At 39.4% G+C, this 22,080-nt stretch overlaps 1 protein-coding gene across 12 annotated transcripts in view; it reads right to left on the bottom strand.

Moving 5' to 3' along the window:
- Nucleotides 1-4,110: 4,110 nt before the first annotated feature.
- Nucleotides 4,111-22,080, bottom strand: part of LOC140916595 (X-linked retinitis pigmentosa GTPase regulator-like) — a 92,943-nt gene continuing 74,973 nt past the window's right edge. For 6 of the 12 annotated variants that reach the window (XM_073358298.1, XM_073358262.1, XM_073358305.1 and 3 more), the window contains 5 exons: nt 15,085-15,261; nt 14,809-14,829; nt 14,568-14,607; nt 10,670-10,773; nt 4,112-6,089 (listed from right to left, as the gene is read on the bottom strand). In XM_073358298.1, coding sequence (XP_073214399.1) covers nt 5,862-6,089; nt 10,670-10,773; nt 14,568-14,607; nt 14,809-14,829; nt 15,085-15,261 — 570 coding nt within the window. In that variant the 3' untranslated portion in view covers nt 4,112-5,861. Of the gene's footprint in view, nt 6,090-10,669; nt 10,774-14,567; nt 14,608-14,808; nt 14,830-15,084; nt 15,262-22,080 lie in introns of those variants that run through there. The other 6 variants (XM_073358317.1, XM_073358278.1, XM_073358318.1 and 3 more) reach the window with 4 other exon arrangements.

Raw genomic sequence — 22,080 nt, forward strand, 5'->3', positions numbered from 1 at the left:
ACCGGATTTTCGCATTGAGAGGGAAGAAAACAAAGTAAGAAAGGATACAGCCGTGGGTAGGAGAATGGACATAAGGAGGAAGGGCAGTGTAGATACCAGTCTATTAGGCTATACTGGCTGTAGAATCACCGTGCCTAATCGGGTACAGAATGTGAGTGAGGCCAAACAGCAAAAATTAAGATGTTTGTACACCAATGCGAGGAGCCTAGGTAACAAAATGGAGGAACTAGAGCTACTGGTGCAGGAAGTGAAACCAGATATTATAGGGGTAACAGAAACATGGTAGAATAGTAGTCACGACTGGACTACAGGTATTGAGGGGTATGTGCTGTTTAGGAAAGACCGAAATAAAGGTAAAGGTGGTGGAGTAGCGTTGTATATCAATGATGAGGTAGAATGTAAAGAAATAAGAAGCAATGGAATGGATATGACTGAGTCTGTCTGGGCAAAAATCACATTGGGGAAGAAAACTACTAGAGCCTCCCCTGGGATAGTGTTCGGGGTGTGCTATAGACCGCCAGGATCTAATCTGGATATGGATAGAGCCCTTTTTAATGTTTTTAATGAAGTAAATACTAATGGAAACTGCGTCATCATGGGAGACTTTAACTTCCCAGATATAGACTGGAGGACGAGTGCTAGTAATAATAATAGGGCTCAGATTTTCCTAGATGCGATAGCTGATGGATTCCTTCATCAAGTAGTTGCTGAACCGACTAGAGGGGATGCCATTTTAGATTTGGTTTTGGTGAGTAGTGAGGACCTCACAGAAGAAGTGGTTGTAGGGGACAATCTTGGTACAAGTGATCATGAGCTAATTCAGTTCAAACTGAATGGAAGGATAAACAAAAATAAATCTGCGACTAGGGTTTTTAATTTCAAAAGAGCTGACTTTCAAAAATTAAGGAAATTAGTTAGGGAAGTGGATTGGACTGAAGAATTTATGGATCTAAAGGCAGAGGAGGCCTGGGATTACTTTAAGTCAAAGCTGCAGAAGCTATCGGAAGCCTGGATCCCAAGAAAGGGGAAAAAATTCATAGGCAGGAGTTGTAGACCAACCTGGATGAGCAAGCATCTCAGAGAGGTGATTAAGAAAAGGTAGAAAGCATACAGGGAGTGGAAGATGGGAGGGATCAGCAAGTAAAGCTACCTTATTGAGGTCAGAACATGTAGGGATAAAGTGAGACAGGCTAAAAGTCAAGTAGAGTTGGACCTTGCAAATGGAATTAAAACCAACAGTAAAAGGTTCTACAGTCCTATAAATAAGAAGAAAACAAAGAAAGAACAAGTTGGACCGCTAAACACTGAGGATGGAGTGGAGTTAAGGATAATCTAGGCATGGCCCAATATCTAAACAAATACTTTGCCTCAGTCTTTAATAAGGCTAATGAGGATCTTGGGGATAATGGTAGCATAACAAATGGGAATGAGGGTATGGAGGTAGATATTACCATATCTGAGGTAAAAGCGAAACTCGAACCGCTTAGTGGGACTAAATCGGGGGGCCCAGATAATCTTCATCCAAGAATATTAAAGGAATTGGCACATGAAATTGCAAGCCCATTAACAAGAATTTTTAATGGATCTGTAAACTCAGAGGTTGTACCGTATGTTTGGAGAATTGCTAACACAGTTCCTATTTTTAAGAAAGGGAAAAAAAGTGATCCGGGTAACTACAGGCCTGTTAGTTTGACATCTGTATATGCAAGGTCTTGGAAAAAATTTTGAAGGAGAAAGTAGTTAAGGACATTGAGGCCAATGGTAAATGGAACAAAATACAACATGGTTTTACAAAAGGTAGATCGTGCCAAACCAACCTGATCTCCTTCTTTGAGAAAGTAACAGATTTTTTAGACAAAGGAAACGCAGTGGATCTAATTTACCTAGATTTCAGTAAGGCGTTTCATACCATGCCACATGGGGAATTATTAGTTAAATTGGAAAAGATGGGGATCAATATGAAAATTGAAAGGTGGATAAGGAATTGTTCAACAGGGAGACTACAGTGGGTCCTACTGAAAGGTGAACTGTCAGGCTAGAGGGAGGTTACCAGTGGAGTTCCTCAAGGATCAGTTTTGGGACCAATCTTATTTAATCTTTTTATTACTGACCTCGGCACAAAAAGTGGGACTGTGCTAATAAAGTTTGCAGATGATACAAAGCTGGGAGGTATTGCCAATTTAGAGAGAGACCAGGATATCATACAGGAAGATCTGGATGACCTTGTAAATTGGAGTAATAATAATAGGATGAAATTTAATAGTGAGAAGTGTAAGGTCATGCATTTAGGGATTAATAACAATAATTTTAGTTATAAGCTGGGGCTGCATCAATTAGAAGTAACAGAGGAGGAGAAGGACTTTGGAGTATTGGTTGATCACAGGATGACTATGAGCAGCCAATGTGATATGGCCATGAAAAAAGCTAATGCGGTCTTGGGGTGCATCAGGCGAGGTATTTCCAGTAGAGATAAGCTCTGGTCTCCCATGTTTAAGAAGGATGAATTCAAACTGGAACAGGTACAGAGAAGGGCTACTAGGATGATCCGAGAAATGGAAAACCTGTCTTATGAAAGGAGACTCAAGGAGCTTGGCTTGTTTAGCCTAACCAAAAGAAGGTTGAGGGGAGATATGATTGCTCTCTATAAATATATCAGAGGGATAAATACCGGAGAGGGAGAGGAATTATTTAAGCTCAGTACCAATGTGGACACAAGAACAAATAGATATAAACTGGTCATCGGGAAGTTTAGAATTGAAATTAGATGAAGGTTTCTAGCCATCAGAGGAGTAAACTTTTGGAATAGCCTTCCAAGGGAAGCAGTGGGGGCAAATGACCTATCTGGTTTTAAGATTAAACTCAATAAGTTTATGGAGGAGATGGCATGATGGGATAACATGATTTTGGCAATTAATTGATCTTTAAATATTCATGGTAAATAGGCCCAATAGCCTGTGATGGGATGTTAGATGGGGTGGGATCTGAGTTACTACAGAGAATTCTTTCCTGGGTATCTGGCTGGTGAATCTTGCCCGTATGCTCAGGGTTCAGCTGACTGCCATTTTTGGGGTCAGGAAGGAATTTTCCTCCAGGGCAGATTGGAAGAGGCCCTGGAGGTTTTTCGTCTTCCTCTCTAACATGGGGCACAGGTCACTTGCTGGAGGATTTTCTGCTCCCTGAAGTCTTTAAACCATGATTTGAGGACTTCAATAGCTCAGACATAGGTGAGAGGTTTATCGCAGGAGTGGGTGGGTCAGATTCTGTGGCCGGCATTGTGCAGGAGGTCAGACTAGATGATCATAATGGTCCCTTCTGACCTTAATATCTATGAATCTATGAATCTATAAGGGCAAAAGGGAATAGAAAAAATATGCTGTATAAACATAATTGGATCACAATAGAATGTGCTTCCAAGTGTGTTTTGCTGTGTCAATAGCTTTAAGGAAACCTCCCCTTCTAGACTCTAGAGTAACATCATATTTAAGAGAATTACTCTTCACTAACTGAACTCACATTTTAAAAAAAAGAAAAAGACCTTAGGGGACCTTCCTTTGGGATCAATTCCAGCCCCCTTTAAAAATGTAAAACTAATTTCAACTCACTGAAGGAAACCATTTAGTTTATCACTCCTCTTCCAAGATTTTTTCCTATTCAGACTAGGATCCAAGCAGAACAGAAGTCAAATGTGCACTGAGGAAAAGAGGAAAACAGTAAATACCATGTATTTTTCTAGAAAGAAAATAACATATTTAACGTACATCTGTAGAACTCAAAGCTGCCGCTTGGAAAAATAGCAGAACAAAAGGACAGGATCTTAATTAATTCTGGAAAAGGATGACACAGAATGCAGGCTTTTAATATGATGCTACTTACTGCAGTCCAGAGGAGGCTCCATTAAAGTATTTGGGTATTTGCCATACTTATAGGGATGAAGCATTCAGCTGGACCAATTTCTAGGTTAAGAACAGCCCTAGTCACTTGTGACAGGGTTATATAAAGACTAAGCAGCCCTGAAACTAGGAAAAATAGATAAATCAGAGGTGAAGTTGGGCCAAAGGCAGATTCAAAAGTGTGCACGAGTCAGTGAAATTAAATAACTTTTTCCTAGTTGTTTTTTAAAGATCAGCTCGTCTCTTATGAAATATTTTGAAAAGGATTCAATTTGGCTACAATTCTGATTTTATATTATATGTTGTACTTTACATGTTTAGCTTTGTTTAATAACTAAGGACTTTTGAATACAAAAACACAATCCTGGGATCAGATTAATCACAGGACAGGATGTGTTTTTAAGTTTATTAATAAACTACATGCTTATTTCTTATTTATTTGCAGCTGAATTTTAAGGAATCTTGTCTCTTTATGAATTTGGTAATTAGAACTGTGTGTTAAATATAAGAAATGTAAACAACAAATAAAAATGACAAATTCTGAAAGAAAAAAACATTTGCATCCCACTGATGGGTCTGGAAATTGGCTGAAGCATTCACTTGCTCCTTCTGCATAATCCCTACCTGAGAGAGGGCCAAATCCCTTCTCCTCCCTTAGAGCAGAGCCACTGAAGCTACAGAAAGTACTTGCCTGAGAAAAACAAGAGGGATTTAGCCCATAATGATCTGTTTGCAACATCAATATTTCCCATAGTAATTCATTCAGATATCCCAGAGGATATTAACTCCAGGCGGAAAGCAGGCAGCTGCAACACATGAAATGTTAATGAAGAAAATGTTTTCCTGCAAATGTCCTTCATAAAATGAAAAGGAAAAAAATACAGAAAATTATACATAAACTCAAATGATTTCTTAATACGACAGAATGCTTTTCAAAGTTTTTCCACAAGGCATCAGCTGCTCTATAAGGATGAATATCTTAGTAGCCTTGTCGATGTGATCAATTTATTTCCTTTACTAAATATAAAGTTTTGCTTACTTCAAGATGTCCACCATGTGTAATCATAATTAAGGGTCTCAGATGCTGTAGCTTGTATGCTAACAAAACCTCCACTAAAGTACAGTGAAAATTTGGGTGCTCAAGGATGCAGGAATAGGCTCCCAGTAAAATGGTAAAATGGCAATATTGACAATTGGTTTCATTCTGCCCTGCTGTTGGCTTGATTCTATGTAGAGGTGAATTCCCTCAACAACTCTCACTGATTTCAGCTAGAGTTGAAAGCACTCAGCATCTCCCAAAAATGAGTGGAGTTTCTGCAAGGCCCTGATTTGTCCAGGTACATAAGCACATTACACATTACTTACAGTTAGGCATCTCATTGACTTCACTGAAACTAAAAATATTCATAAAGCTAGACACATGTTTACAGTACCTTGCTGAATCAGGGCCTATATTCTTAAATACTTTTGAGTTTTTATTGCTATTTTTCTATTTCAAAATGGAACAAGACAGATGATTCTAAGTGGCTCAATACCCTTAATGTTAATTTCTAAACATTCCTAGCTATTTTGTTGAACTAAATAATACACTACAGTAGCTATTTACAGCTTTGCACCACATCAGACTGTAAGTGGTACCATATAGATACAAGCTTAGGATACAATTATTTAGCAAAAATTATTAAAATGCCTGAATCCAACTTTTCACATACAAAAATATATTTTTATTACAACACTGAACAGTTAAGGCCACAACACTTCAGTAACACTCTGATAAGCTTATCAGTTTCAATTACTAAAATTATCAATAGAAATAAATACCAAAACCATGGTCTTCAAGTCCAAAACCAAGGCAAACAACTTAATTATTTTTTTTAAATCTGTCATCAGTAACAATAAGAAGTCATAATTGTTTTCAAGTATAAATTGCAACATGTGCTTGCAGCCTGTCAAATATATATTCTGACAGCATTACAGTATTATACAAGTAGAGGACTTGGTCTTTCTGCCCTGGTTAGTTGTGGTTTCCTTAGGATTCTTCCTCGTGTGATTTTGGTTTTCATCTTTCCTGTCATAGCCAGATAAATCTGCTTCCTTTCCTTTATCCTTTTCACTTTGGAGTGGCTTTTCAGATTTACCTTCATTGCTGTTATGTACATTTTTCTGACTTGTCAATGACTTTCGCTTAAACAAAGAAAACTAAAATAAAAGATGATATATTACCCCCTCGACAATTAATAGTGATTTTCAAGATGTACAAAAAAGCCTGCACACAAGTTAAAAGTTACACTCTCAAATGAACTTAGGCCACACAATTATGTTTGGTAAAACAAACAAAAACCCCACCTCCTAAACAAAACAAAAACCTCCTAAACGTAAATGTTTCAACAATCTTTTAAAAATGTTAAATGGATAACATTCCTTTGCAGTATTTGTAACCCAAATATTGCAAGTTTTGCCCGTGTGTGTAAGAACGAGAAAGTGAAACTGAGCATACACTGATGAATAACACAAGTTTGTTTACACAGACCAAACTCAGCAAATTGCAAGAAGTAAACAGTGTAAATGATGAAAAATAAGTTAAATTTGTAATATTTTTTTCAATTTTAGCATTAGGGCTCAAAAAATTAATTGCAATAAAAAAACTGCTATCAATCACAGTTTTAATCACACTGTTAAACAATTGAAATTTATTAAATATTTTTGGATGTTTTTCTACATTTTCAAATATATTGATTTCAATTACAACACAGACTACAAAGTGTACAGTGCTCACTTTATTTTTATTTTTTATTATAAATATTAGCTCTGTAAAAATGATAAAAGAAATAGTATTTTTCAATTCACCTCATACAAGTACTCTTGTGCAATCTCTTAATCGTGAAAGTGCAACTTATAAATATAGATTTTTTTTGTTACATAACTGCACTCAAGAACAAAACAATGTAAAACTTTAGATCTTACAAGTCCACTCAGTCCTACTTCTTGTTCAGTCAATTGCTAAGAAAAACAAGTTTGTTTACCTTTACGGGTGATAATGCTGCCCGCTTAATTACAATGTCACCTGAAAGTGAGAACAGGCATTCGCATGGCACTTTTCTAGCCAGCATTGCAAGGTATTTATGTGCCAATACGCTAAACATTTGTTTGCCCCTTCACACGTCGGTCACCATTCCAGAGGACATGTTACCATGCTGATGATGCTCGTCAAAAAATAATGCCTTAGTTAAATTTGTGACTGAACTCCTTGGGGGAGAATTGTATGTCTCCTGCTCTGTTTTACCTGCATTCTGCCATATATTTCATGTTATAGCAGCCTCGGATGATGACCCAGCACATGCTGTTCATTTTAAGAACATTTTCACTGCAGATTTAACAACATGCAAAGAAGGTACCATTTGAGATTTCTAAAGATAGCTACAGCACTCGAACCAAGGTTTAAGAATCTGAAGTGCCTTCTAAAATATGAGAGGGATGAGGTGTGGAACATGCTTTCAGAAGTCTTAAAAGAGCAACACTCTGATACCAAAACTACAGAACCCAAAACATAATAAAGAAAAGCAACCTTCTGCTGGTGGCATCTGACTCAGATGATGAAAATGAACATGCGTTGGTCCACACTGCTTTGGATCATTATTGATCAGAACGTGTCATCAGCATGGATGCAAGTCCTCTGGAATGGTGGTTGAGGCATGAGGGGCATATGAATCTTTTGTGCAACTGGCACGTAAATATTTTGCAACACCAGCTACAACAGCATGCGAATGCCTGTTTCTCACTTTCAGGTGACATTGTAAACAAGAAGCGGGCAGCATTATCTCCTGCAAATGTAAACAAACTTATTTGTCTGAGCGATTGGCTGAACAAGAAGTAGGAATGTGTTGACTTGTAGGCTCTAAAGTTTTACACTGTTTTATTTTTGAATCCAGGTTTTTTGTACATAATTCTATATTTGTATGTTCACCTTTCATTATAAAGAGACTGCACTACAGTACTTGTATTAGGTGAACTGAAAAATACTATTTCTTTTGTTTTTTACAGTGCAAATACTGGTAATAAAAATAAATCTAAAGTGAGTACTACCTTTGCATTCTGTGTTGTAACTGAAATCAATATATTTGAAAATGTAGAAAACATCCAAAACTATTTAAATAAATGGTATTCTATTATTAACAGTGTGATTAATCGCACGATTAATCGCGATTAATTTTTTTAATCGCTTGACAGCCCTATTAAGAATTTAAAGCCAGATCCTGGAAACGTAGTTCATGAACAAAGGCAAACCATTTAGTTACATGCTTAATTTTAAGTATGTGTGTAGTTCTAATGAAGTCAATGACAACAGACTTTGACGTTAATGGGACTACTCATGTGCTTAAAATTAAGCGTATGTTTAAATGCTTTGCTGGATTGGGGACAGAGTGCTCAGTACCTTGAATGACTGAGCATTTGAGTTCTAACCCTTCAAGGGGCTCCATGTAAGGTGGTCACCTGCAGCCCTGTAAAGAACTCCATGGACATCAACTCTGTATGTTTTCAGCTCAGTAAAACTCAAAATGGTGAATTATTTCCTTCTTTGAGGTACACTGTATAAGATCAAATAAGAATTATAGGCCTGATCCAACTTTCACTGAAGTCTTCAGAAAGACTTACAATGACTTTAACAGGAGTTGAATCAGATCCTAAATCTGTGGTAGACCCTGCAAACCCTGAAAAATATTAGCTCTTAATTATGCAAAGAACAGTCTCATTCAAGTCAATACGAATATTCATGTAAGTAAGTTTGCAGGATCAGTCTCGTCATTTGGACTATAAAAAAAATTTTAATCTAAAAATCCCAGACAAGTTCTCTAATTTATTCATTGTCAGTTATACAAGAAAACAATTGTGTATCTGATTTAAACTAGCTGTTGAAATTGATGAAACAACACTACTTCCTTTTTGCTTTTTTGCCAGGATATGGAGAATTGTGTGTGTCAGAGGGTTCAGAGTTCATATGCATGTTCTTTAGGAACTGCCTAAAATACTTTGGAAAAGACAGATCGTTATTTAAAAATCTGGGGTTGGAGTAAAATGTTTACTTTTCAAGCAGGTGATACTCACCTTTTGACAGTGTTCTATTCTGCTGTTATTCATATTATCTGCATTCATTTTAGTTTAGAGAATAGCCTATTTTAAGCTTCAATCGGAGAGCAACATAGCCCTAGAAAACTTCTTTTAAAACGTACAATACGTTGTATCTATAAGTATTTTTACACTAAGGTGTCTGACAAAGAGATTCCAGTAATAAATTCACCACTTAACCTTCTTTTACTGGCACAGAATTGTTTTCAGCTTCACAATACTTCTCCCCCACTGTATCTGATGTATACCCCAAAACTCAAACCTCTGGGGGTTGGGGAAGGAGGTGAGACTTTGTGGGTTGCTTGGAGCAAAGCAACATATATTCAAATAAAATTTTAACGGAATGCTTCTTTGTACCTGTTTTTTATTATGTGATTTCTGGGTTTTAATATTATCTTGTTTTCTACAGTCTTCTGCTTTGGAGGAGATTTTTGAACATGGGGGATAAAATCCTGGCTCCATTTAAGTCAATGGGAGTTTTGCCATCATTTGAGTTCAGTGGGGTCAGGATTTCACCTGGGTGTTTCCATAGCAATAGGTCCTGTATGTCAAATGCATTGGCTACTTCTTCTCAGAGTTCTTTACATTCCCAATACTGCAAATAGGACACAGGCCCTTGAAATGGGGTTCAGTAGTCTCTCTACATCTTCCAAACCAGGTTTGTCTTCCTTCTTTGGTCCCTTTCCCCTACAGAGTGTGTCTACACAGCCCAGGGCAGTCAGAGTCCTAGCCTGGTGTCCATACACTCCGGCTTATGCTACTGTGTAGACAGCCCTTTGAAATTGTGCCTTGGGCTGGAGCATGGGCCCCTCCGTAGGCTTCAGAGCTCAAGATCCAGCCTAAGCCGCAACCTCAAGCACAGTCCACACAGCTGTTTTTAGCATAGTAGCACAAGCCCTGTGAGTCCAAATCTATCGAACCTGGGCTGGGAGCCTCACTGCTGCAAGCTGTGTAGACATACCCAGAAGCTCTTCACCAGTCATACTGTGCTGAACCCCCACCTCCACCCTGAGTATTCCTAAGGCTGTTCATATGCCATCAGGTCCTCTCTTCCTCTGATTAGCCTCTGGTTCACTCCTTGCTCTACTAAAAATATGGGCACAGTAGGGAATAACCAGAGGAAGAAGAGAAACCTGGTGTAAAAGCAGCATAAACCACTGCTACACTGTGGGACATATAGAAACATGACAAGATGGTATGACACAAAAATGGAAATATCCGAACAAGTGAGATGTACAGCAAATGTAGGATACTTAAGAGATAAGCCTGCCATCAGTGGTCCAAGTCTGGATATTTCCCCTGACTATGTCTCAACTCTTCCATTATGGGGCTGTGGCTCATAATGCTTTCACATGATGTCTTATCCTCTCTATCTGCATATTGGAGTCAATGGAATCACTCGTGCAATAAGTTACTGTTGAATGTGAGTAAGGTTCTCAGGCCTTCTGCAATTCCAAGAATGATCCACAATAATGGATACTCTTCAACAGTAGCCGGCACATACAAAGGGATGTTCACTGGGGCTTTTCAGTCAGCTATGATGATGAGGCTCACTTGTGTGGACAAGGATCAAAAATTTCAGTAAGTGCTCACCATTATTATTATTATTTTATTATTAGTCAAATTACACAGAACTGAAAACTCAGGTGGTTTACCTTTTTAGTCCTTCCAAGTATTCCTCCAGATATTCTGTCAGTACTACTTTCCGAAATTGCCCCTAAAGAACTGTTCTCAGGATGAGTGTCGGTATTTTCTCTTTCTAAAACAACACAAGACATTACATTGAACTTTTTTTCACAACTGCAAAAAGAAACCTGTGCTTTTAATTATTTTTAACACTCAGACACACAAATTAGTTCTGCATCTAAAATGGAACAGACAGAATAAAATATTCAGTTCCACTTGATACCCAGCCAAACCTGAACAATTCTGTTTTTATTTTTCTCATTTCTATTTATATCTGTTTACCATACCCCAGATGTTTGATTTTCAAAAGCAGAATTAATACTGAGGGCACTGGCAAATATGTAAACTATTTTGACTAATCCACCTACAACTGCATATGGTTAACAGAAGACAGAGTATATTGCACATGAATTTAGAAAATGTATCTTAACCAGCAGAGAGTGACTCCTGGTGCAAGAGTTGTATTTCAGCACAAGTCTTTGTTCTGTAGCAACAATACAGAAAGGCACAGAATTCATCTCGATTTTCATACATCCAAGTTGCCCTCTAGTGCTAGCTTTAATGATATAAATCCCCCTCCTAGAATCAAAGAACCCCAGATTTATTGGGGGTTGGAAAAATATTTAAAGATCTGTTCTGGGTTACCTAATTGCAGCGCAATATTGGAGCGAGATGCCCTAGCTTCTTTGTAATTAGATGGAGTGATGTGTTACTTTATGATGCATCACTGATTTCCATAAAGGCAGTAATCATTTTTTATTCCAGAAGTTGAAGAAAAAAAAAGGCTCGATTTTTTTCATTCCAACATGTACATTCCAGTATCTTTCCAAAGGACAGCATAATCTTCCCTGATATTCTCAAACCTGTAAAAAAGCTTTAGGCTTACTATATCAATGTTGCTGCATACTGTCCAACAATTCTATATTTCATCTAAGATGGTTATCCCTTTCAGTAGTGGTGGTAGGAAACAGATTCCTACTTACAGTGAGTTACATCCAAGTGGTGAAAAGGCTTATGAATTGGCCTTCAGGTAAAATGCCACACAGTGCTAGGGCATTAGCACTGGTGATGAAGGGGTGGGTGGTCTGGAACAATAAGGTGCAGGAAAAGTGCATCTGGAATGCTGCAGCATTGTCTGCCCCTTTCTTGAAGACTGAGGGTGAAATCCTGGCCCCGCCAAAGTCAGTGGGAGTTTTGCCATTGACTACAATGGGGCTAGGATTTCACCTGATTAGGTATACCAATTTAGTCAGTTTCTTGGTTCATTAATGTCAGCCAGGAAGGTGAGAACAGCTCACTCTCCAAGAACTTAAAGGAGTGTCCTGGAGCCTGAGAATCAGCTGGAAGGGGAGCCTGATGATTAAAATATGAAGCTAAGCAATCAGGACAGAAGTATCCCTCCACACAAGGTATTGTGCTTTAGTTGATATTTTATTTTATCCTTGTCCACTGAATAGGGAAGGATAGGGTTACTCTGAGCCTGGGACATCTGTACCCCAAAGCAACACCCTGGCACCCCCACATCTACCATGGTGATATAATTATGATGTGTTTTGTACACAGTATGCCTTGTGGGGTACATTTTAAAAGTCTTGATCTGTTGAGCATTAATATCCTGTTGCATTGTATGTGCTCTCATTTTATGTGAAGCTTACTATGTATGTGTTTCTGAAATATGCTGTGAGGTTGGGAACACCCAAAAGCAGCCTTTCAGGTACAACAATGAAGAAGCCAGATAGTGTTGATGGCCCATTAAGGGGAATATACACACTACTAAGGATTACCCCAGAAACTAAACAATGGAAACCTCTCTGAGATAGCATATACACAATGGAGGCTGTTTGACTCCCATCACAGCAAAGGATCTTTCCAGCAAGCTGAAAGAAGCTATAAAAGGGGGAAGTGACATCATCATTTGGCCTCATTCCTCCACAATTCAACACCTGGAAGCGGGTCAGGAGGAAAAAGACTTTGAATGGGGGAGGGTTGTCCCAGGCTGGAAAGGCGTTCCAACCTGTGTATGGAAGATCTGTAAACTGCTTGTACTATCGGGGTGAGACAGTGCTTGATTCAAATCCTGTCTAGTTAATAGAACTCAGATTGCGAATTTGTTTTATTTCTTAGGTAACCAACTTTGATCTGTACGCTATTACTTATAATCACAAAAAATCTATCTTTCTGTGGTTAATAAATCTGTTTTATAGTTTTTTACCTAAACAGTGTGTTGTTTGAAGTGTAAGGGAAATCTGCTCGGGAATAGGTGTGTTGTCCTCTCCACATTGAGGGACTGGGTAATAAACTTACACTGGTCAGGCTTCTGACCAGGGCAAGATGGTACAACTCTGGCATCCTAGGCTGGGGAGCTGGGGGGAATTGGCTGGAGCCACTCTATTGTGAGTGGCCGGTGAAAGCATTAATGTAAGTCACCTGTGTGTGTCCCTACCTGTGAATGTTTGTGTGAGTGCAGGACCTGGAGGGGTTTGCAGCTTGTCACATAATCACAGTGTGAGAGGGAGCCCACGTTGGTAAGAGAGAGAGCTCAGCAGTACCCCACTTCCAGGTTGCACCTCGGGGAACCTGTCACATTATACTCATGGACTCTCTCTTCACCACTATTGTAAAGTGGAGGTGGGCACCACTGCAGGTGGAATTTCCCAGAATTCCCAGAGGAAAATGGGCAAAGTTGACTGGAACTGTGATTTCCCCCCGTTCCTTTTTTCCAGCTGAACTATTACAACAATGCAGCAAACCCCCAGTCCTAACCCTGTTATCTCTGCAATCAGTTCCCTGTAGTTGGCCCAGGACACTGCACAACTAATAGATTTGGCTTCAATAATGTCTCTCTTGCAGATTTAAAATTGGCAGTGTTCAGTTACTATTTCAGCAGACAATAGGAGTGGAATAACTCTCCTCAGATACGGAAACTGATGGTATGCTAGATGTATGAGTGCAAAAGCATACAGAAACTTTTGAAAAATTTTACCCTGAGTATTTTAGGAGCCTAAGTCCAATCTTCAAAAGTAACTTAGACTCTTAGAAATCTAAATCTCAGACTTATGCTCCTAACTCACTCTTGAAAGTGGAACTTAGGTTCCTAGGTCATTCAGGTGCTTTTGAAAATGTTACCCATAATCTTTTCAAGAATTTTGAAATCACATTTTAATTAATCCACGTCTGGCAGCCTGTCTTTCCCCCTAGTATGGTAATGAAGGCAGGCAGCTAATCAGACCCTACAGTTTTCATAACCATATAGATTTCATTTCATCCTTTGTTTCTGAGTATTCCCCATACAGTTTCATGCATAATAATTACTAGAAGGACATCTGAAAAAGGCAGGGTGCAAAGCTCTCTAGTGCTCCCTCCCCTCAAAAGTATATAGTCAACTAAGGGGGTGGGGAGAAGATATCTGTCTGTCTGACACAGGATCCCCACAAGGTGAGGCAAGGAAACACCTGGCAAAACGAGTTCCCTATGCCAAACAGTCAGCACAGATACCGGCCTTTACAATTAGTTTGTCATCTGTGAACTAGAACTTCGATGATTTCTCCTTTAATGGTTTGCCTGTGGCAACAAGCATGTAAAAAAATACAGAATATTCCTGCAAGGAGCATGCCACTATGATAAGCTTCCTCTACTACACCCCCGAAAATATCTTGTGAAGAAAAGATTTCTTTCTTGGAGGCAAATAAAATTGGTAACTTTGCTGTGTTGCTAGCTTTAGAGCATTGCTTTGTGTGTCTTACAAAGTGTCTGCCTCATTTAACATTTATATAACCTAGATACATATATAAATGTTGCCAGGTAAAATATGTAGTTTGTATTTAGAAGTGCTGTAATGGTTAGATTCTGAATGGAAGGTTCCTGTACCTTGCTGAAGTATTTTCTCTTCTTGGGTGGTCTTCTCTTCCTATAAATAATAAATAAAATAATGAAATCTTTATACTGTACTTTCAAACCCTTTAAAAAAACTATATTTAACTGCAACATGTGAAATACATTGTATTTTTTTTAAATATTGCATTATTAGTATAATTCTTGAAAAAATATAGTACAACTGTAGGTATTACTTTATTGGTAAAAGATGAAATAAGATAAAAAAATAACATACCTGTTCACCTAAGCAGCTAATCTTAAAAAAATAGGAAATATATTTATTTAGACAAAGCATTCCAGAATATTTCTTTTGGCTACAAAATAAAATAACTGAATTATAACTGCACTCCTATTGCTATTAAAACCACATACGAATGAAAAACTAATTTGGACTCAAACATAGGGGTAAGTTTTCAATGCTGAGCACAGGTATTTAACAGCATGCATGTTATAAGGAATTATACAGCTAATTCCTTCACAGTAAACAATTTAAAAGAAGTGCATGCTTTACCTCTGTAGTGGTGTTATTGCTTCTTTCTCCCTCAGGTGTTTTACTGTCACGTTCCTCCTTTTCATGCACTTTCCCATCATCACTGCTCCCTCCCTCCTCCTCCTCCTCTTCTTTGTCTGTTATTTCTTCTTCTTCTTCTTCTTCGTCAGTCTCTTCATCTTCAGAAGTTTTTTGATCCTGTGACAAAATGGAAAAAATAATTTTTTTAAAAACTGTGTTCTGCAGCAATAGTAACCAGTACTCTACAACAGCCCTATGCCTCATATTGGAATGGATTCAGGTACCCTGGCCCATGTTCCCTTCACAGGCAGCTGAAAATAGGAAAAGACAAAAGCATTTTATTTCAGAGTATTATGAGTCCTTATTTAGGCTCTGACCTTGGAGTCTTATTTTAATGTCTGTTTTAAGTACAAAACTCAACTCAGCCTTAATTCTGGAGCTGTGGCCAGTAATAGCCTTTTTCTGACGAAGATGTCCCCTTACAACAGAAAAACAACGAATGCGAATGCTTTTTTGGAAATCCTGGATAATTCTTTTTATTTGATATCTGTGTGAATAATGAAATCGATAATGCTTCCAACACTTTAACAGAAGGAACCTGTTAAATACCAGGTCTATTTTTCAAAGAGTTGATTCAAATACTAAAGTCACAGCAAATGGAATGCTCTGATTCCCTTTAGACGCTATCATTCACAGCATGTTTGAGCTCAACCCAGTATAGCACCTCAATATATCTAGGCTTTTCTACAGATACTGTTTTGTTTTTATGATAACCATGGGGTATTATGAAAAACTAATTTACATCAAAGAACATGTCTCTGTGAAAACTGTTACTAAGAAAGCAACGAGTAATTTGTATGATTTACATGACATCATTTAGTCCAATCACCTTTGCTGTGCTAGTTATACAGTTTTGGTAACATGAAATGTAACTTTTTTTAAAAACAGAAACATTCTTTCTCCTATTGCAAATCTACGATGAACATATAACAGCCTAATCTGAAATTCTAGCTTGGATTTCTAATGACAAAGCAGTGGAGCTCTGCTCTCAGTTGATCATTTCACCAGAAAACGTAGACGATATTACATCCTTGCACTGTGTGGTTGTTTAACTATCGTTGTTAAAATACATTTAGATGTTCCAACTAACATTTCACAGAAACATTCACTGAGCTATTGAACATAACACAACGATCCCAGTTGTAACTCAAATCAGTGGTTCCCAGCCTTTTTTTTCTTTTTTTTGATGCCCTGTTTTGATTTGTTGGTGGATGGGCACTCCTTACCTGGTAGCCTCTCACTTCATGCTCAGGCATAGTTGCTGTGTCTCTCCTATTTTCTGTCCATTCTCTCTGGTTTTTTCCTCCTCTCCTTTTTGGCTACACTCTCATAGTTGCTTACTGTGCCCATTCAGGATACTTGTTGCTCAGGGCAAAGGCCATTCATTGGTGGTTCTGTGGGGCCGGGGCACAGGATCTTGCAGCCATGCTGTATATCATGAATGTGGACACAAATGCCTAAGCTGATGAGCTCCTTCCTGGATGAGTTGCTCTTATGAACAGGTGTATTTGAGGCTGCTGCAGGAGCAGGAAGGGTAGGTAGATTTCAGGAAGCTGCCCACCACTTTTCCCACATCAGCACGTTTGTAGAGAGCAATCAGAGTGGATCCAACTTCATGCAGCTTTCCATACTTCCACTGCTTTCCTCTGCTCCACTTTTCATGGACTAGTCTAGTGCTCTCCCACCCGCAGAGACTTGTCCCCAGGCTGAAAACACTGCCTTCCGTACACACAGGCAGCTTGCACTTAAGTCAATGCATGCATATATATCTAAGGGCAGAATCAGGCCAGCTCCCTTTAAACAATGATAAAATCCTGAGCTTGAATATGCTAAGTTTATGTTATCTAACTGCGTGTTTCATTACTTCAAAGCAGAGAAAATGTACGGTTTCAGAGTAACAGCCGTGTTAGTCTGTATTCGCAAAAAGAAAAGGAGTACTTGTGGCACCTTAGAGACTAACCAATTTATTTGAGCATGAGCTTTTGTGAGCTACAGCTCACAAAAGCTCATGCTCAAATAAATTGGTTAGTCTCTAAGGTGCCACAAGTACTCCTTTTCTTTTTTAGAGAAAATGTAAGTTTTCAGTAGCATAATTCCACCTTTTTTAGAGTGGTGGTGTTCATGACCTGACAGATTTTGTCAGCTTCTAAGGCCTAGACTGTCTAAGGCCTAGACTGTACCCCTATGATCCATACTTGGATTTCCCCACTTTCACATCAAGGGAGTGGGAGATGCAGGAGTCACTTCTGTAGCAGCAACCCCCTCACTCTCTAGAACCTGCAGATGGCACTTTGCCTTCTGGGCAGGGAGTGAGTATAGGGTGGAAGCTGGACCATATGGACACACATCATCCCCACACTGACCCCACGGAGATTAGCTGGAAAGGGAAATGCAGCTTGGGAGTATATTAATTTTCCTACTGAGCCCCATCTCTGTTGGGGAATGAAATTTAAGCAGTGGTCATGGGCAGTCATGACTAGGAAGAATCCTTGGTAATACAGCAGTATTGTAAGCGTACTACGAGGAAGACGGGAAATGCAGGGGAGCTTCTGCTGATGTGGATGGCCCTGACCTTTGGGGATCTATGAAATTTGTAACGGGCACTGCAGCTCACTCTGCTGGGGGCAAGCCCCATTACCAACATAAAATCTGCAGTGTTGCCTTCACTGAGATTCCCTCCCCGTTTGCTCCCTCCAACCGATTTCACTGCAGTTTCATTTAGTTCTATAAGAAGAGTCTTCATAGCAGGCAATGAAAAAACATCCTCATACACAACCTTGAAAAAAGAAAAAAGGAATCACAAGCAACCCAGATGCAATCACAGATGCAATATTTTGTTTTGCCTACATTTCAATAGAATAATAGAATCACAGAAGATTAGGGTTGGAAAAGACCTCAGGAGGTCATCTAGTCCGACTCCCTGCTCAAAGCAGCACCAACCCCAAGTAATATTTTACATTACTATTGGGACTTGCAAACTCGCATATCATTGTCAGGATTCCTGGAAGCAGGCTGTGCAGATTGCAAATGGAGAGCCAACTGTGAATTCCACATAGTGGGCAGTCATCAGTTTGAGAATGTTGACAAGCTGCCAGCAAAGATCATGCCTGCTGGCTTTTGGAACAAATATGAGAAGACTGACAAGAGGTTTCAGAAGGGTATGATTTTGTTGCTGAATTTTTTGTTTTTACTGAGGAACACATTAATCATCAAGTTACAAATAACAGTCTCTTACACACCAGCTTAATTTCTATATCATTATTTATTCAAGCATCTATAAAGCAATGGAAAAAATACTAAGTGTTCAGCAAAAGCTGTCTTTTTCAGGCCAGCTCTGAGGGGGAAGAATTTACAGATAAAAAATTGGAAATGTTTTCATCTCACAGTTCTGTGAAATTGCTGTGTTATTTATCTTTAGTATGATACACATGCAGGCCTGGATCTGCAAGTGCTTGTACATTGCATAAGGTGACTGTACTCCAGTGCATATGTGAGAGGAGATTACACATATGCACAGGACTGGATGTCTTTCTAAAAGGTATGCTCCACCTCAGCCAGATGTTATAGACTTGATGTAGGACTTAATGGGTGAAATTCCATGCCTTGTGTGGAAGGTACGACTAGACGGTCATAATGGTCCCTTTTGGCCTTAAAAATCTATACATCAGTAAGGGTGAAATACACCACTGTGCAATGGGCCAGCAAAAGGCCTATGCAGCACTTAAGTCCCACTTTAGTCCTATTTTGAGGAATTAAGTGGTTCATAGGTCTTGGGTTGGTCCATTTCACAAGGGTAAATTTCATCCCACAAACTTAGTCCTCTCCAAACTGCAAAGAAGATTAAAGCCCTGATGGGCCTACTCCCTTGGACTTCAGAGCACAAAGTTTAAACAAAAAGGAGTGTGGGTCATAGGCGGAAAATGGGCATGTCTCAGGAGATACTGCATTAAGTGTGTGTGACCCACCAATCTCTTAATGCCAACTAGCAAGAGGATGCACAAGGGTTACAGGGATCTCTTGGGTCTGGCATGTACATTCTAGTTTACCAAAGTGCGTCATGTGAAGTCTCAAATAAAAGTCAGTGTCACACTGATCACCAATATAACTGCAAAATGCATGTGCGGATGTTGTGTAAGGAAGCATCTACACACTCAGAAAATTATGTTCTTAAACTCTGCGTCTAGCGACTGGCCACCAGCAAAGGTGAAAAACAAGTTTGCTGCCAGACAAGCAAAGTTTATCTAGGTAGCTGTTTACATGTAAATTAAGTATTGTATAGTTCAGAATGGGTCCCCTCCCACCAGTCTGAACAGAATGCTAATGGAAGATTGTAAGAACTTCAAGAAAGACAAGTAACAAGAAGAAGCAAACAGCTGGGGGCAGAACCCTATCTTGAAGTGCACATTGAAGGTTTTGGGACTCTCTTTAAAGTACAAAAAAAGACACCCTATCATCCTTCATCTAGGAAATAAACTGACAGCACATTCTCTTAATGAAAGAGGGGCTTCAAATAAGCTTGGATGAAAACGTTGGATAGTAACTGCGGGTGAGATAGCTTCGTTAGACAGGAGGTAAACCTGTTAGTTAAGGTTAGTCTCCAGGAAGTATGTTATGATTTTGTTTTATATGTAACTGTTTGTTTCCAATATTCTTACTCGCTACCACTTGAATCTTTGTTCTTTGACAATAAACTTATCCTGGTTTTCATACTGAATATATCAAAGTGCTGTGGTGTTAACCAAAGTGGTTGAGTTGAATCTTATGAGCTACTGTATACTGTTCCTTTGGGAACAGTGGGCCAGGTAATACTGTGAGTGTCCAGTGGACAAGGGGCTGGACACTACCAGGAAGGCTCGGAGGGCTCGGGATTTGATGTGTGCCTTTCGCTAACCTGTCCAGAGAGAGAGAGAGAGAGAGAGCACTGCAGAGGCTACCACACGCTGGTGGGTCAGGGAGCTGAGCCACAGCAGGCACAGACAAGATACCCTCATGCTAAGGGCAGGTGGTGCTGAGGTGCCGCAAAACCCTAGGCACCCCTGGGGAGTGTCACAATGTGATCCTCAGCACGCAAATGGGAAAATTCTGTCTTACCTCTGAATTTGCATTCTAGGACGCTCCATGTCAGACAGATTTCACACTGCGGTGTTCCCAGTCTCCATGGAAACCAGACCTTGCTCTGAGTCTAGGTTTAGGACCAGCCCTCAGGAAGAACTCTCCAGACTCATAACTTCCAAATACTAAATTATGTAAAAGTTTAAATTTATTATTTGGCTCAACATGTCAGCCTTGACATGAAATTGAGGGATTTCCTGGAGGAACTCCCTTTCCTTTCAAACTACTTAACAAGTGAGCAATAGCCAGAGAGGAGGAGGGTGCAACCCTGGACATAGTCTGACCCTCACTCAGAGGATTGTACTATCTCCCATGAAGGGTCCTAGGACAAAAATTCACAGGTAAAACAGAACTTTCCCTTTCTCACTCCCCTCCATGTCAGACACTCTTCACAACAGGACACAAAAAGCAGTAAATCATCTGTAGTGAGGAAGGAAGGATTCAATTTATCCAGACAGAACTGAGAAGAAACTTAAAGATCGGTGGGGCATCCTGTTCAGTAACACCCTTCTACCAAACACTGCATCAGCATGGGTGAGGATGTCAAGCCTAGAGTGTAGGAGAAATTGTGAACAGATGACTCTGAAGTAGACTTATGAACTCTCCTTCTCAGAAGATGTGTAATCTCTTTGCCCACAAAATTGCTACTTTTTTCAGACTGCATAGTAATGAGAGGAGCAGTACCTGATGCTTTGAATGCCTCTACTATCTATATCTTTATTCCTCTGTAGGCTCTGTTCACATCTAACTTATTAATTTCTACTTCCTCAAGATGTTTGTATTAAATCAGAAATGCAACAATACCACTTCCTATTAAATGCGAAAGATTGGTGTAATCTTGGGGATGGATGCCTGGTTAGTTCACAGAACTGCTGCCTTTGGCAGAACACGTAACGGGTTTCATTGAGAGCATGCCAAGCTCCAAAACCCCTTGGACAAGAAGGTGGCAATGCAGTAGGCAAAATACTTTCATTGAGAAGAGGAAGAGACCTACCAACTGTGAAGCTGAAAAGTGGTTTTATTAGGACTTGTAGCTCTCAGAACAAGACCAGAATCTGCATATTGCCAGAGGACTGATAAGAGTAATGGCCCTCAGAGATCTGTTATATGACAGTGATGAGAGATTCTCACGGGTTTCTTACAGTGCAACGTCCCCGCAGTCATTGACCTGTCTTTCCAAAATGTGTTGGCCTTGAACCCCATGATCAGACTATCTTGTAAAAACACCAGAACATTCTTTGCTTCAGCTGACTTTGCTCTGATGTATATCCCTTATAAGCCCAACATCTAAACCTCAAGTGAGACATAGACATCTTTTGAGAATTTCCTCCAAGTGGCTAGGAGGGTGTTTATTCACCTTCTTAGAATAAGTGACCGTAATTCTTTCTTCTCAGCTTCCCAGACAATGGGTTGATGGGTTAGGCAATGCTAGATATTGGTACAGGATAGGTCCCTGTTGCACTATGCTTTGTCTGTGTTAGGAATTGGAGCAGAGATTCCAGTTACATCTAAATCAGGTCTGTAAACCGAGAACTGAAGGTTAATGGGCAGGTGATTATGATCACCAAGGTCTGTTCCCTCACAAACTTCTTTAAAATCATTACTCTCAGTAGTGGGGATGGGATGGGGTCGAGATGGCATAGACTCATAGATCATAGTCTTTAAGGTCAGAAGGGACCATCACGATCATTTATCTAGTCCAATCTCCTGCACATTGCTGGCTACTGAACCTCACCAATCCACTTCTGTAACAGACCCCTAACCTCTGGCTGAGTTACTGAAGTCCTCAAATCATGATTTAAAGACTTCAAGTTACAGAGAATC

This window comes from Lepidochelys kempii, chromosome 1, assembly GCF_965140265.1.
Source record: "Lepidochelys kempii isolate rLepKem1 chromosome 1, rLepKem1.hap2, whole genome shotgun sequence".
NCBI lineage: Eukaryota > Metazoa > Chordata > Testudines > Cheloniidae > Lepidochelys > Lepidochelys kempii.